Below are 16,632 nucleotides of genomic sequence, written 5' to 3'. Positions count from 1 at the left end.
CAGTTCTTGAATTACGTTACCCTGGACCTGCGGCTAACAGAAGTTGTGAATGTGATGCATTAAATAGAATTTCTTTGTGGAATACTGAAGAGTTAAAAAACAGAAGGCTCAGCCATGTAGTGAGGTTCTGGATTTATCAAATCTATAATGTTTACACAAATACTATCCATCAATTAAAAATAAAGCTACTTTGAACTAACAACAACAAAAAAAAGAATAAAGAAGCCAGGTTACCACTTTCAGTCCTCTGTCCAGGTTGCCATCAGATGGAGGCGGGGGCGGGGGTGGGGGCGGGAGGATAACAAGCAGAGAGGGAAGTTTACTTAAGAGAATTTGATCATCTGTTTACTTCCTGCCCATGGTGCTAGGGACGTTAATTACAGCCTCATCAGAAGTCCGGTAAACATGTGACTCTGAGCTCACTTAATGAGTATTATTATCCTTTTAAAAATGCTGGCTTCAGCAATTACACACTAATCAAGAGGAGTGTTCAGTGGTGATATTCAACCCAGGGCAACCCAAGAGGCCAGCTCACACTTCTGCCTTGGAGAGCGGAGTCGTGAGGGAGCAGCAGCTCTGAGCCCAGTCCCACCTTGCTCTCCTGAGGCCTTATTCCTGGCTCTCTGGAGGAGCTGAGGCCAAACCAAGAAACTAGAACCTTCCAGTGGCAACAGCGTTTCTAGAATTAGAAGCCCAGGCTTGTACCCTCCCTAAGCTTCCAGTTCAAAAAACTCCTGCAGTAAGAAATCCATATGAACTAGCACGGAGCAACTAACAGTGAGTCTCCCATTAGTCTCCTCGACCCCACCCACTTTTTTTTGGGAAATATTTAATGAAAGGCAGAGTGACAGAAATGGAAAGATCTTCCATCCACGAGTTCATTCCCTAAATGGCTGAAAACGCCAAGCCTGGGCCATGGTAAGCCAGAAGTTCTATCAGGTTCCCCCATTTGGGTAGCAGGAGTCATCTGTGGCATTCCCAGTCACATTAGCTGGCAGCTGGATCAGAGGCAGAGCAGTGGAACCCCAAGCAGCACTCTGGCATGTATGGGATGCCAGCGTCACAGGTGGTACCTTAGTCGGCTGGGCCACAATGCTGCCCTCTTCCCCCACTGTTATCTTTTAGATAACAGGTCAACTGGACGAGAAGGAAAGAACCTTGGATTATAGGCCAATGCCTATGCAACTTGCCCCCGACACTCTGTTATTTTGGTACCTGCAGTAGGAACTGCTGGTAGCATCTGCAGCAGAGGACTGGGTTAGTTAAGTAGGGATATTTCACTAGGGATACTGGGGGCTAGGGACCTGGAGCGTAAGTGAATCTTGAAGGGTAGGAATTCACTTCCAAAGCCTTCTGTCAAAGGACCCCAAGGATAATGGGAGGGGCCAGCACACCACTTGTAATGAGGTATGTGGCATGAGAGGCACAAGGAAGTTCTTTTATGACTTGGGAATAGGGACTGCTGGCAAGAATGGGGCCTCATAAAGTCCACAAAGCCCTTCTGTTGATACTTAGCTGAAGTCTGGTTGGAAAATGGGAACAGGGCCAAGATTCCATAAGGTCAGAGGCTTAAGTGGGGCCCACCCTACATTCCTTAAGCTACCTTTCTTTGAGCATGAACCACGAGACAATCCCAGCAAATCAGAAATCTTTTTTTTTCAAAGATTCGTTATTGCAGTCAGATATATAAAGAGAGGAGGAGAGACAGAGAGGAAGATCCATCTGATGATTCACTCCCCAAGTGACTGCAACGGCCGGCACTGCGCCAATCCGATGTCAGGAGCCCAGATCCTCTTCCGGGTCTCCCACACGGGTGCAGGGTCCCAAGGCTTTGGACCGTCCTCCTCTGTTTTTCCAGGCCACAAGCAGGGAGCTGGAAGGGAAGTGGAGCTGCCGGGATTAGAACCAGAATCCATATGGGATCCTGGCATGTGCAAGGCGAGGATCTTAGCCACTAAGGCCACTGTGTTGGACCCTTAAGATTTTTTTTAAAGATCTCTCTCTCTATATATATTTAAAATTTATTTATTTTTTATTGGAAAGGCAGATATACAGAGAGGAGGAGAGATAGAGAGGAAGGTCTTTTGTCCGTTGATTCACTCCCCAAGTGACTGCAATGCCTGGAGCTGTGCCGATCTGAAGCCAGGAGACCAGAGCTTCTTCTGGGTCTCCCACATGGGTGCAGGGTCCCAAGGTTTTGGACTGTTCTTGACTGCTTTCCCAGGCCACAGGCAGGGAGCTGGATGGGAAGTGGGACCTATCGGATTAGATCCTGGGGTGTTTAAGTCAAGGACTTTAGCAACTAGGCCACACCGCACTGGGCCCAAGATTTTTTTTGAAAGGCAGATTTATGGAGAGGAGACAGAGCCTCCATCCACAGGTTCACTCAGCAAATGACCATAATGGCTAGAGCTCAGCTGATCTGAAGCCAGGAGTCAGAAGCTTCTTCCTGGTTTCCAATGTGGATGCAGGGTTTCAAGGCTTTGGGTCATTCTCTCCTCCTTTCCCAGACCATAAGCAGGGAGCTGAACGGGAAGTGGAGCAGTTGGGATGCAAACTGGTACCCATATGGGATCTCAGCACTTGCAAGCACAAGATTTAACCATTATGCTATTGTACCAGGCCCTACCTCTGCTTCTGATCCAGCTTCCTGCTAATGCAAACCTTGGGAGGCAGCTCAGACACTTAGATTCCCTGATACCCACATGAAAAACCCTGCTGGGGATTTGGGCTCCTAGCTTGACCAATGTGGCCCAGTCGCAGGGCATCTGGGGATTGAATCAGTGATGCGAGACTTTTGCCTTTCAAAATTCTAGTCAGGCCTGGCACAGTAGCCTAGTGGCTGAAATCCTCACCTTGGACACCCCGGGATCCCATATGAGTACTGGTTCGTGTCCCGGCAGCCTCAATTCCTGTTCAGGTCTCTGCTTTTTTCCTGGAAAGTAGCAAGGGGACAGCCCCAAAGCTTTGGGACCCTCCACCTGCGTGGAGTAAGTTCCTGGCTCTTGGCTTCTGATCAGCTCATCTCTGGTTGTTGTAGCTACTTAAGGAGTAAATCAACAGATGGAAGATCTTCCTCTCCGTAATTCTGCCATTTCAATAAAAATAAATACATCTTAAAAAAAAAAATTCTAGTCTGTGCAAGCAATGGCACTGGCTCTCATCCTCTGTGTCTTGCACTGGGTGGGGAAGCCAGAAGCCAGGGCTTTTGGCATTCCTCTCTGAGCTGGACTTACCTCTAACTATCTTAGTACTTCCTGATTTCCCTCCCAAAGCAATCCCACCACCTTAAACCAACCCTCCCACCAAACATTTGAGACCTTCTCCCTCTCCCCTGCAACCTCTGGACTACACATAGTCACTCAAAGTCACTGTGCACTGGAGTAATATTTATTTTCTTCCTTGGCAAAAAGTCAAGTGCTACATTTTTAAAAACAGAAAAATCTCAAAACAATCAAACTCATTACCCATCGCAGAAGAGGGTCTTGGCAAACAGTACAAAACATCCTACTTGAGATTTTTTTTAAATATACAAGTCAGTTTAAAACGATAGAAGTTCTGTGAGAACTAAGAAATCTACAGCCTGTAGTATAATAATAGAAAAAAAAATTAAGACAATTAAAAAGTTTGTAGCATCCAGCATTTTGCTTAATTCCCTGTTTATAGCACCTATTTCTGTAGATTAGAAGATGAGCATTCCAGAACCTGTGGGGTTTGCTGTGTGCCGTGCCTCTGTTCCAGCAAGCTGCCCGCTTCCCCGCTCCCCCAGAAGCAGGAATAACCGGGAGAGTTAACACAGTTTGGGGGGCAGCACTAAGTGACTTTTTATTTCCCTGGAACAAGCTGTTGAGAGAAGCAGGGTATATGTGCGGGTGGGGGCAGCTGTCCTCTTCCTCATGATGCATAACAAACAAGGAGCAACCTGACACTCTGAGCCAGATGCCCCCCAGTTTAAAACCTCAGATGGAAACAGTCCAAGGAAGGAACAGACTAGTAGTGCTAATCACACTGAGGCTTTACCACAAGCACAAAGCTCCTGGCTGAAGGCCATCTCATCACCAACCTAGCACTCAGAAAATGAATATTCTACACATGAAGCACTCACAGGCAAGCCCCTCGCTCACATCCACCCTTTTGGACTGGACCCAATTTAGAAAATGGCAGCAGAAGCCATCGGGGAGAATGGCAAAGGATTCCCTTAAAGCTCACGGGCCTAGATGAATACTGGCAGACCACTGACCTCTAGCCTTGGCCTGTAAAACACAGGTCAGGTCTTGCTGGAGAGACGGAGGATGCTAGTGGGAAGTCCTGAGTCGCTCCCTGCAGTCTCAACAGCTGCCTCTGGATACAGACTCGGACATTTTGGGGGAGTAGTCACCGGCTCAGTGGATGGGAAGCGGAAGTGACACCTGTATACAAGTGTCCACACCTGGGAGACACACAGCTAATAAGACAGGTAGGGCTGGATCATTCTGGATTCCTGGCATGGGAGGCTCCAGGAAGGCTGCGCTCCCAGCCAAAAAGTTTGATTTTTTCCCAGTGGTGATGCATGTTTCTTTCTTTCTCCTTCCTATATTCAGTGTTAGACTCGATAACACACAAGATACAGAATAGCTCCAAAGCTGGACTTGGTGAATAAAGTTGTTTCTTTTATAAATATTTTAATTACAAGGAATCCTCACTCCAGGTAACTTCAGTGACACACTGCACCTACAGGCACACACACTCACTCTCTCACACTCACACACACAGCTCTCAAACTTTCACAGAAAGTCTGATAGCAATCACGTAATTATAAAGAAGCCCCACCTCTCAAGAGTGAAGTAAGGGTGAGAATGACATGTCATCTTAGCCTAAAGAAGCTGCTAGAGGGGAGAGTGTGTGTCACTTAAAGAAAACAACCAACCAGGGATCAGCAATGTTTGGTTGAGAAGCCAGAAAGAAAGAAAAACAAACAATACAATTCTGATTACCAAAGGAGGAAAATAAAAAAAAAAGAAAAGAAAAGCCCTTCAGATTTGTGTACAGTCTTCCTATCAAGCGCCTAAACTATGGACAAACCCTGGTGTTCTCACTGAAATATGAGAGTCTCACACTACTGGGAAGTAAATCAAAAGAAACAAGGAAACCGAGGAGGGAAGTTAGTGTAAATCTCTGCATTTTGGGAGAGTTAGTTGTCATTAATCATTAGCTCCAGAGCCCAGCATAGTTTCCATGGAGCCCTGAGGGGAGGGGCCCCCCTGCCACAAAAAGTTTCGTGCCGGACGAGTCGTAGCAGTGGGTGTACACGGCGTTGGGGAAGAAGTCAATGTCCGAAAAGTAATTCCTCCAGGTCTCATCGTGATTCTGTGGGAGGACAGAGACGGGTCAGCACACTTAGGCCATGGGGCCAGGAGGGACGTGGGGCACAGGGACAACAATGCCTCTGGTCTCCTGAAGAGGAGGGGGTCCTGTATCTGTAACCAGAAGGAAAGTGGGGCCTGTGTTTTCAACTGAACATAGAGAGGAACTGTGCACAGTTCAAGTCTTCTCAGAACAGCTGGAGGAACACTAACCAGGCAACTTGCTCTCCTGGGCCTCAGTTTAACCACAGTTAACACAACATCAAGTAAAATCAGAGCAAAATCCTTTTCTGCTTACAGGGTGGCCTGGGGTGCTGGGGAAGGGGGAGGGACAGGTAGGCCTTACTCACCAGCCAGCCTCTGCCAGTAGTTAGTTTCAGATTCTCCCCTGCCAGTCTGGGCTTGGAGCCATAACAAGCCGAGAGCCTCTCTTCCAGGAATCTCTGGGCTCGGATGTCATAGAATAACAGGGAGCCCTGCCCTGTGCCCACGGTGATGATGTGCTCATAGAAACTCACTGACCGGATCCCTGGGAGAGAAGGAGGGAAGGCAAAGGGTAAGCTCGGCAGCGTGGCTGCTGGCCCTGAATCTGTCTACGGCTGACTGCAACACCACGTGGGACCCACCCATCCAGGCTTCCCGTGGCAGACAATGCTTCTCCAAGAGCAAGCATAGTTCCTGCAAAAGGAGAGAAGCCTGGGGCTATGCTGCCGCATCATGTACCAGGTTAATGCTGCACTGCTGATGAAGCCGGTGGCCAAAGACCACAGGCGTGCCCCTGCATCTTCCGGGCTTCCACTCTGGACTCCTCTTTCCTAACTAAGCTCCTCCCCACTGTATGTCTCCAGTCTCAACTGTAATTGAGAACAATCTGCCTATTAAAACATCACCAAATCAATAAGGATGGCCTTACATTCGACCTAAAATCATTAACAAGGCACTGCAGAGGTCTTAGGCTGGTACTAGGTGTGTTAGGAAGGTGACAAAGATCCCAAATCTTCAGCTGACAAGAGTGCTCTCCCTCAGCACAGGGTGAACTTTAGATATCTAATCACCACAGAGTACAGACAGCAACTGCTGCACCCAGGAACGAAACAATTGCATGGGACCTGAAGATGCCTTCTGGCACAGAGCAGAGGGTAGCTTAATAAACACTAGGACCCCTACATTCATGTTGGAGACCCAGATGAAGCTCCTGGCTCTGGGTTGGCCCAGTCCTGTGTGCGCATGCACACATACACACACTCATTTAAATATAAATACAATAAGGGGACAGGATTGTGGTCAGCAAAGCTGCAGTCTGCAATGCTGCATTTTTTTTAAAGATTTATTTTATTTTTATTTGAAAAGCAGATACACAGAGAGAAGCAGAAACAGAGAGCAAGATCTTCCATCCGATGGTTCACTCCCCAAGTGGCCACGTGGCTGAAGCTGTGCCAATCTGAAGCCAGGAGTCTCTTCAAGGTCTCCCACACAGGTGCAGAGTCTGAAGGCTTTGGGCCGCCCTATACTGTTTTCCCAGGCCACAAGCAGGGTGCTGGATGGAAAGCGGGGCCGCTGGGACTAGAACCGGTGCCCATATGGGATCCTGGTGCATGCAAGGTGAGGACTTCAGCCGCCAGGTCACCATGCTGGGCCCAGTGCTGAGCTTCTATAAAGGCACTAGTTTATGTTCTGGCTGCTCCACTTCCCATCCAGCTCCCTGCTTTTGGCCTGGGAAAGCAGTGGAGGACGGCCCAAAGCTTTGGGACCCGTCCCCTGTGTGAGGGATGCTGCACCCACATGGGAGACGCGGAAGAAGCTACTGGTTCCTGCCTTCGGATTGGCTTAGCTCCAGCTGTTGCAGACATTTAGCGAATGAACCAGCAGATGGAAGATCTTTCTGTCTCTCCTTCCTTCTGTAAATGTGCCCTTCCTTTAAAAAATAAAAAATAGGTTGCTAAATTGGAAGACCTTAATTCTGATCCCTATCCTTCCTTTTCCAACCTTATGTCAGGTTATGTAACCATACTGGGGCTAAGTCACACCTGAAAATGGGTTAATAATCTCTGTTCCTACCTGTTTCCCACAGGGCTGCTGGTAGGATGAAATGTCAGGAAAAAGCACACTGAAATCTTAAAGAACCTACATTTCTCTTTTTCCCTGCAATAAACAAGGGTGCTCTATGCGGAATATGCTATTATAAGAGACCAAGGCTCAAGCCCAATTTGTCCAGATGACAGAACTCATTGCTTCAGCTTTAGTGTAGTACCACTGTCATAGCATACACTGCACATTAAATATAAATTCGAAGTTTTGACTACAACACTAATCAAAGTAACAAACGTATCCACCACCCCTAAATGTTCTCCCATGTCCTTTGACCATAGCAGAACAGTAGCTGAGGCAAGGTACCAGTGAACAATGACCACAGGACAGAAACCAAGGCTAACATCTTGCTTGGTGGCCACACATTTGTCTGTAATGTTTGAAACCCTGCTGCCATATGCATGCACTTATGGTCCCCACATGCTGCATTCAGATGATCATCACCGCCTGCTGTGTGATGCCTCCGGCCAACAGCTGCACACACACACAGCAGTGTCCCAAAGGTTACAACGTCTCCTGGTGCTGCATTAGCTGCTGATGGCACCTTCACTCTGATTTACGTGTTCACAATGCAGCTGCTATAACTACACATTTTCCACCAACTGTGTAAATTAGTACAGCTTCTCTTTTTAAGAACAATACAAGATGGCTGATAACAACCAATCACAACACTGTGCTTTACATCTTTATTCTTCTATACTTTTAATTTAGTGTTAACTTTCACTTTTTTATCTGCAAGGCAGAGACAGAAAGATGGAGATGTCTTTTTACCTGTTGGCCCAGTCCACTGCCATGGCTGCGAAGCCGGGTGCCCTAACTTATCCAGGTCTCGCCTGTGGGTATCAGGGACCAAAATATCTGTGCTATCACCTGCTGCCTCTCGCGGTCAAGCTGCACTGGATGTGGAATGTCCGGAATCTCAACTACACACTCCTAAGTGGAAGCAATGCCTCCAAGCACCTTCCCCTACTGTGATGTTTAAAGTGTACTCCTACTTATTAGAAAAAAGTCTACTATGAATTAGTAATCATATGATGTCAGCAGCAGCCTTGTGTATCTTGGGTCTTTTATTTCTTGTTGCACTGTTTCGCCTATGTTAAGATTTAATCTCAGTACTGTTTGTCATAGCCAAGGAGCAACAGGCCATGCTATACACACATCACGTTCACTCTTGCATATACTATCTAGCTTATCTACTCTATATATTCTATAGTTCTATACATATAGTCCACCTGTACGGTAGTCTGTGGCAATACTGTACATTTGTACAATCACATACTTCTCAGAAAACATCCCCATCATTAAGTGATGTTTGACTGTACTTGTTGGAAATCAGCACAGGAAATGAAAGTCAGTGTAGCTGCAAGCTTGATGAACACTCTGAGAGATGCTTACCACTGCCTCGCTCCCTGGAACACACAGACTTGACATTGTATGATGGCTGACGTGGATCCAAGAAGGAGACATGGGCTTGGGAGCCCACTGCATACACTGACCATTCACTCCCATAGGCTAGACATACATTCTCTCGGCAATACGGCAGTTTGGTGGAGAGGAGCTAAAAACAGGGAAAGAAGAGAAGCATGGCATCATGAGTGTAAGGCAGGGCACTGGGGGATTCCCTGTTATATTAGCCAGAGAGTCAGAGAAGGCCAGAGTTCTGATATTAAGGAAGTAAGCATCCAGCCCACCCCTAGGTACACAGGAGAGGGTGACAAAAATAAGATCCAGGCACACATGGGATTATAAAATCAGAAGCATTGAGAAAGGCCAACATCTACAAATTATTTCCAAGAACAGTCCCACAAATGCATTTTGTCCCCCTCCTCTCTGCTCTTCAAATGCAGGGACTGATTTCCACTCTTGCTACTAGCCAAAAGGCTGAGAGGCGATAGGGGCTGACTGCCAGCCACCCTGAGCCCAACTCCCAACCTGCATGAGAGCAGCACATCAGGGAAAGCACAGACACACACAGGACTGGCCGAGGCACATCAGAGGGTGCATCAGACCAGAGTCCCTGTCAGTTAGCAGGTCCTCAGTTGATGCCTACCAGAGCTAAGGCATCACAAAGGCTGCCGTGGCACGAAGCCATCAGTACTCCTGGAGAACCTACCATGGAAATGAGCAGCAGCAGAAGCCTCCAGGACGAGGAGCGCAAATGACTCAGGTGGCGGCTCATTACACAAGAGTGGCTTGCTAAGTATCACATGTGCACCCTTGTGACTTGATTATTTCACAGCTGATTTTCTTATTTTCATTGATCCTCAGATGTCACCGATTCCTAACAGTAGGTTTTACTGCCCTCAAAACCTGCCAATTCGCCAGGGCACTGCAGGTCAGAGCACTACTGACAGAAGGAATCTCATGGAAGTCCATCTGAAACCCAGCGACTCCAACTTCCTCTGAGACTTTCCTTCGAAGCAGGCACGTGAGATTAACTTTCATGCCTAGTGCAATAACATGACGAGACCTCTGGAGAATGGGCACGTTTTAGGTAGGAACAAAAAGTCTCAGGCAGAATGAAGAGTATTTTAACCCTAAAGCTAAGTTATAAGTGAAGCCAACGAGTCAAGTTCACCACACCTTAGAAAGCGTATTTTCAGCCTTCCAGAGATGAAAGTAGCCATCCAGAGACACTGCTCCCAGTTCCTACAATAGCAGTGAACACAGGTTAAATTCTAATTCTCAGCAACCAAAGCCCAGAGAGAGCAGGGGAGGACACTGAGGGTCAGGGAATCCCACAGAGATCACGGCAGGAGTGCCGCTAATTATTAGCTCACCATTTCAATGATTCTAGGTGGACAGTACATTAACTAAAGGCTGCCTTTTTTTTTTTTTTTTTAAGTTTAAACTGAAAGGCTGAGTGACAGAAAGAGATCCTTATTTTACTGGTTCACTGCCTTCAAGAGTTAGCAGTGGGCCAGACCAAAGCCAGGGGCCAGAAACTCCATTTGGGTATCCCATGTGGGCAACACAAACCCAAACATGTGCAGCACCATCTCCTGTCATGCAGGGGCTGGATGGGAGGGAGGGTGGCTGACTGGGACTTGACAGGAGACATAGGCACCCCAAGCAGCAGCTTGAGCAGCTATACAATAACCAAGGCAAGGCTGCTGCTTGATAGAACTCTAGCAGCAAGTCTAGGTGGTTGGTGCAGCACATCTACCCATGTCGCAGAAAGTGCTCACTAATCAATTAATCAATCATTTTCATGTCACCCTGTTAGACGTCTAGAACGGAGCACATATGTGAAGTAGTTTCACTAAGTTGCAATATGGGAGCTTCCACAAATGAGTGAAGGGTCTATTCTAGGAGAGAGAAATCTACCGCAGGCCAAAAGGATGATGGAAGATAGGGGCTAAGAGAACTATCCTTCAAATTAGGGTCTGCTTCAATTTTGTTTTCTTTTCCTTTTTTAAAGATTGGAGGGCCCGGTGCGATAGCATAGTGGTTAAAGTCCTCGCCTTGAATGCGCTGGGATACCATATGGGTGCCTGTTCTAATTCCAACAGCCCCACTTCCCATCCAGCTCCATGCTTGTGGCCTGGGAAAGCAGTGGAGGACGGCCCAAAGCCTTGAGACCCTGCACCCGCGTGGGAGACCTAGAGGAAGATTCTGGCTCCCGGCTTTGGGCTGGCTCAGCTCCAGCTGTTGTGGCCACTTAGGGAGTGAACCATCGTATGGAAGATCTTCCTCTCTATATATCTGACTTTCCAAAAAAAATAAATAAAATCTTAAAAAAAAAAAAAAATAGATTGGAAAGGCAAGTTTATAGAGGAGAGACAGAGACAGAGAGATTTTTCATCTGCTAGTTCACTTCCCACATAGCTACAAGAGCCAGAGTTGAGCCAATCCAAAGCTAGGAGCCAGGAATTTTAGGTTTCCCAGTGTGGGTGTAGCAGCCAAAAGACTTAAGCCATCCTATGCGCTTTCCCAGGACATAGGCAGGGAGCAAGCTGGATGGCAAGTGGGGCAGCTGAGACATGAACGGGTGCCCACATGGGATGCTGGCACTTTCAGGTGGAATATTACCCACTGTGCAACTCCTGCTTCAGATTTTGGAGGCTTATTCTTTCCTTCTGCTTTTGTATCCCAATATGCCACTGAAAACCTATATTGGATAAGATCTGATTCCATGATTAGGCAAGACCTGGTGGCAGTAGCAAGAAGATAATAAGTTTTAAAAAAAGGTGTTGGGGTGCCTGGCGCAGTGGCCTAGCAGCTAAAGTCCTTGCCTTGAATGCTCTGGGATCCCATAAGGGCGCCTGTTCTAATCCCGGCAGCTCCACTTCCCATCCAGCTCCCTGCTTGTGGCCTGGGAAAGCAGTCGAGGATGGCCCAAAGCCTTGGGACCCTGCACCCATGTGGGAGACCCGGAAGAAGCCCCTGGCTCCTGGTTTTGGATCGGTGCAGCACCGGCCGTTGTGGTCACTTGGGGAGTGAATCATTGGACGGAAGATCTTTCTCTCTGTCTCTCCTCCTCTCTGTATATCTGACTTTGCAATAAAAGGATTCTTAAAAAAAAAAAAAAAAAAAAAAAAAGGTGGGGGGTTGGGGATGTCAGGGAGGGCCAGTTCAAATCCTGGTTGTACCACTTCCAATCCAATGCTATGTAAGTGCCCAGGGAGAAAGTAGAGGATGGCCCGAGTCCTTTGGACCCTGTACCCATGTTGAAGACCCAGAGGGAATTCTTGGCTCCTGGCTTCAGATTGGCCCAGCTCCAGTGGCTATGGACATTTGGGGAGTGAACCAGCAAATGAATGATCTGTCTCTGGTTGTCTCTGCCCTTCAAATAAAAAGAAATAAACCTTGGGGGGGAGGGGAAACCACATACAAAGAGGAGAAAAGGTGATTGTTTTTAGAGGAAAGTATGAAAATTGTGTTCCAAATACCGCACCTGTTAAGACACATGCAAATGAGATAGTCAAATCAGGGGTTCCCTGGGGAAACTGTGAGGCTGATCCACACGCATAGACCACCCTGACAAATACTGCAGACACCAACCCAAGGTAGAGCTTGTCTGCTCTTAATTATAATTCCTTAGCTGCACCCCTCAGCCTGGTCTGTGGGCTTATGACAAGCTATGGTGGAAACACTGCTTTGGGGAAAAATAGGGGTGTGTGTGTCTGCAGAAATAAGCCACGAGAAGGCTTCAGGGCTCTCTTGTTGAGTTCATACCTTGTTCTTATCGTTGAAGGCCAGAGCCCGGACCTTGCAGTTGTCAGGGTTTGTGTCTTCCTTGGGGATGTCCTTTAAGGCCTTGTGAGTGATATGGGAATACACAGGGACCTGTGACATATTGTGCCTTGCATCACTTTTGGTCAATACTTCATCTGTCACCTCCCAGAGTCCCATAGAACCATCGCGTGAGCCTGAAGATGAGAGCACACATGTTAGAGACATTTGACCCTCCATGGGACAATCCCTCGTTGGTCAGGCTGGCCTTGCTTTGTCTGGCTGCCTATAAATCTTCCTCCCATGTGGTAAAGCTTGCTAAGGTGGCCCACTCCAAACACAGCAGTGGGCAATTAAAAAAAACAAGATTTATTTATTTTTAAAAGATTTATTATATTTTCATCATAAAGTCAGATATACAGAGAGGAAGAAAGACAGAGAGGAAGACCTTCTGTCCGTTGATTCACTCCCCAAACGGCCGCAACTACCAGAGCTGTGCTGATCTGAAGCCAGGAGCCTCTTTTGGGTCTCCCATGTGGGTGCAGGATCTCAAGGCTTTGGGCCATCCTCCACTGCTTTCCCAGGCCACAAGCATGGAGCTGGATGGGAAGTTGGGGTACTGGGATTAGAACTGGCACCCATATGGAATCCCGGCGTGTGCAAGGCGAGGACTTAGCCACTCGGCTGCTGTGCTGGATCCATTATTTCCTTTATTTAAAAAAGATTTATTTTATTTTTAGTGGAAAGTCAGATATACAGAGAGAAGGAGAGACCGAGAGGAAGATCTTCTGTCTGTCGATTTACACTCTAAGCGGCCACAAAGGCCATTGTGCACCAATCTGAAGCCAGGAGCAGGGAACTTCCTCTGACTCTCCCATGTAGGTGCAGGGTCCCAAGACCTTGGGCCATGCTGAACTGCTTTCCCAGGCCACAAGCAGGGAGCTGAAAGAGAAGTGGAGCAACTGGGCTATGAACTAGTGCCCATATGGTATCCCTGTGGATGCAAGGCAAGGACTTTAGCAACTAGGCGACTGCACCAGGCCCAGCAGTGGACATTTTAATAGCCACACTAAGAGGACAACTCAACTAAGCTCTAGGAGTTAAAATACTTTTAAGCTTAACATAGATGGTGCATTTTTTTTTTTTTTTTAAGATTTATTTATTTTTATTGCAAAGTCAGATATACAGAGAGGAGGAGAGACAGAGAGGAAGATCTTCCGTCCAATGATTCACTCCCCAAGTGACCGCCACGGCCAGTGCTGCACCAATCCGAAGCCAGGAGCTCTTCTTGGTCTCCCACATGGGTGCAGGGTCCCAAGGCTTTGGGCCGTCCTCAACTGCCTTCCTAGCCACAAGCAGGGAGCTGGATGGGAAGTGGAGCTGCCGGGATTAGAACTGGCATCCATATGGGATCCCAGAGCACTTTCAAGGCGAGGGCTTAAGCTGCTAGGCCACTGCATAGGGCCCGGTTGGTGGATTCTTAAAAAAATAGAATTTTGTACAGTTTGATAAGGTTCAATAACTATCCAGGCCAAATGCTTAGGACACATGGCATGCACACACAGCCAATTGGATTTCTCCAATCTGAACTTTGATTTGAATGAGTTAGAATACTGGTGGTGACCTCACCTTTTATAAAACTTATATGACAATTAGAGTACTCAAAAAAAAAAAAAAAAAAAAAAAAAGAAAAAGAGAGAGAGAGAGAGTACCCTCTACCACTGGCTCATGTCCCAAATGCCTGGGGCTTGGCTGATCCCCAAAGCGGAAGACAGTAACCCAATTCCTTGAGCTTTCACTTCCACCTTCCAGCATCGGTATTAAAACACGGTGGGAGTCAGGAACAGAAGCTGGTACTGAACCAGGGTACTGGGATGTAAGATGAAGGTATCTGAGGCACTAGGTCCAACACTTCTTTTTTTTTTTTTTTAAATCTATACTTCTTTCTTGAGGCTGGCATGTGGCATACTGAGTAAGGCTGCTTGCCTGCAATGCTGCATCCCATACAGGCGCCAGTTCAAGTCCCAGCTGCTCTGCTTCTGATTCAGCTCCTTAATAATGTGCCTGGAAAGGCAGAGGAAGATGACCAAGTCCTTGGATCCCGCACTCATGTGAGAGACCTGGGAGAAGTTCCTAGCTCTGGACTGGCCCAGCTCCAGCTATTGTGGCCATTTAGGGAGTAAACCAGCAGATGGAAGATCTAGCTTTTTCTTTCAAGTAAATAAACATAACAGTGAAGAAACAACCCACATACACACACTTCTCCCCTCCCATTCATTAGTTCATTCCCCAAATGGTCCCAAAGGTCAGGCATGGGACAGGCTGAATGAAGTCAGGAGCCAGGAACTACATCCAGGTCTCCCATGAGGGTGAAAGGGAGCTGAATTACAAGGAAAACAGCCTGAACCCAAACTGCCCCTTATATGGGATGCCGACATGACAGGCACTGGCTTAACTTGTGCCAAGTCTAGCCCCAAGTGTTAAACTAAGAAGAGTTGTTATTTAAAGGATATGCAGATAATTCAAGATACAAATAATGAGCACTTGAGAAAAACAAAAAGCAAACTGCTGGATTCAAGAGATACTTGGGGGCCAGTGCTGTGGCATACCATGTTAAGTCTGCTTTTGGCACTGGCATTCCATAAGGGAGCCAGATGAATCCTGGTTGCTCCACTTCCAACACAGCTCCCTGTTAGTGGCACAGGAAGGCAGTAGAAGATGGCCCAAAAATTTTGGTCCTGTCACTCACGTGGAAGATGCGAAAGAAGCTCCTGGCTCCTTGCTTCAGAGAGAACTAGCTCAGGCTGTTGTGGCTATTTGGGGAGTGAAGATCTTTCTCTCTCCCTGTCTCTAACTGCCTTGCAAATAAAACTAAAGTAAGTCTTTAAAAACAAAACAGATACTTCAGGAGATAGTAACACAGCTCAGTAATAAGAGCCTAGATGAGTCTCTGTTCTTTGGCTGAGCAGCTGGTTGGCAATGGAAGCCTTCACCAACAGAGGTCAGTGCCAGAGAGGGATGAGTCTTGCAAGGGAGACACCAAGTTTGCAAAGGCTGCAACAACTAAGCAGTTCTACCCTGGCAGCCACTATCATCTCATTAATTTATAGCACGTACAATCATTTTCCATGTGGCAGGTGAGGAAACCAAGTCTCAAAAAGCTTAAGTAACTTTCCTAAAGTCACTGTCTAACTAATGGTCAGATCAGGATTCATGTTCATGTCACTACTATCAGAGCCAATATTTTATCTTCTTAAAGATCCATTTCATTTTGGGTCCGGTGCAATGGCTCAGTGGCTAAATCCTCACTTTGCATGTGCTGGGATCACATATGGGCACTGGTTCGTCTCAGTTGCTGCACTTTCCATTCAGCTCCCTGCTTGTGGCCTGGAAAAGCAGTGGAGGACCCAAAGCCTTGGGACCCCGCACCAGAAGCAGCCTTTGGCACCTGGCTTCAGACAGGCTCAGCTCTGGCTGTTGCGGTCGCTTGGGGAGTGAATCAGCAGATGAATGGATGCTCTTTCTCTCTGTTTCTCCTTCTCTCTATAAATCTGCCTTTCCAATAAAAACAAGTCTTTAGAAAAATTTAAAAAGATTGACAGGCAGACTTTTACAGAATTGGATAGAGAAAAAAAGATCTTCCATCTGCTAGTACATTCCCAAAATTGCTGCAATGGCCAGAATTGAACTGATACAAAGCTGGGAGCCAGGAGCCTCCTCTGGGTCTCCCATGTGGGTGCAGGATCCCAAGGAGTCGGGCCATCCTCCACTACTTTCCCAGGCCTTAGGCATAGAGCTGGATCAGAAATGGAGCAGCTGGGACACAAACCAGCTGCCATATATAGGATGTTGGTGCCAGAGGACAGAGGGCTAGCCTATGCCACCACCAGTATTTTAACACCAGCTTGACTGTTCAGAAAATGCAGACATGGAATTCTCAGCCCAACACAGGACACTAGCAGGGTATCCAGAAGAGAAAGAAGGCTCCTCAATAAAGTTGAACACATGTCTCGAAACAATAAAATTT

General features: G+C 47.2%; 1 protein-coding gene across 3 annotated transcripts in view; it reads right to left on the bottom strand.

The window, feature by feature from the left end:
- Positions 1-4,628: 4,628 nt before the first annotated feature.
- Positions 4,629-16,632, bottom strand: part of DCAF12 (DDB1 and CUL4 associated factor 12) — a 29,883-nt gene continuing 17,879 nt past the window's right edge. For all 3 annotated transcript variants that reach the window (XM_058672947.1, XM_058672946.1, XM_004581041.3), the window contains exons 5-9: positions 12,609-12,802; positions 10,014-10,079; positions 8,826-8,988; positions 5,693-5,871; positions 4,629-5,346 (exon numbers count right to left, since the gene is read on the bottom strand). In XM_058672947.1, coding sequence (XP_058528930.1) covers positions 5,188-5,346; positions 5,693-5,871; positions 8,826-8,988; positions 10,014-10,079; positions 12,609-12,802 — 761 coding nt within the window. In that variant the 3' untranslated portion in view covers positions 4,629-5,187. The remainder of the gene's footprint in view (positions 5,347-5,692; positions 5,872-8,825; positions 8,989-10,013; positions 10,080-12,608; positions 12,803-16,632) is intronic.

This window comes from Ochotona princeps, chromosome 14 (genome assembly GCF_030435755.1).
Source record: "Ochotona princeps isolate mOchPri1 chromosome 14, mOchPri1.hap1, whole genome shotgun sequence".
Taxonomy (NCBI): Eukaryota; Metazoa; Chordata; class Mammalia; order Lagomorpha; family Ochotonidae; genus Ochotona; species Ochotona princeps.
The sequence above is the reverse complement of the archived record's forward strand: the minus strand, read 5'-3'. Positions and strand labels throughout refer to the sequence as shown.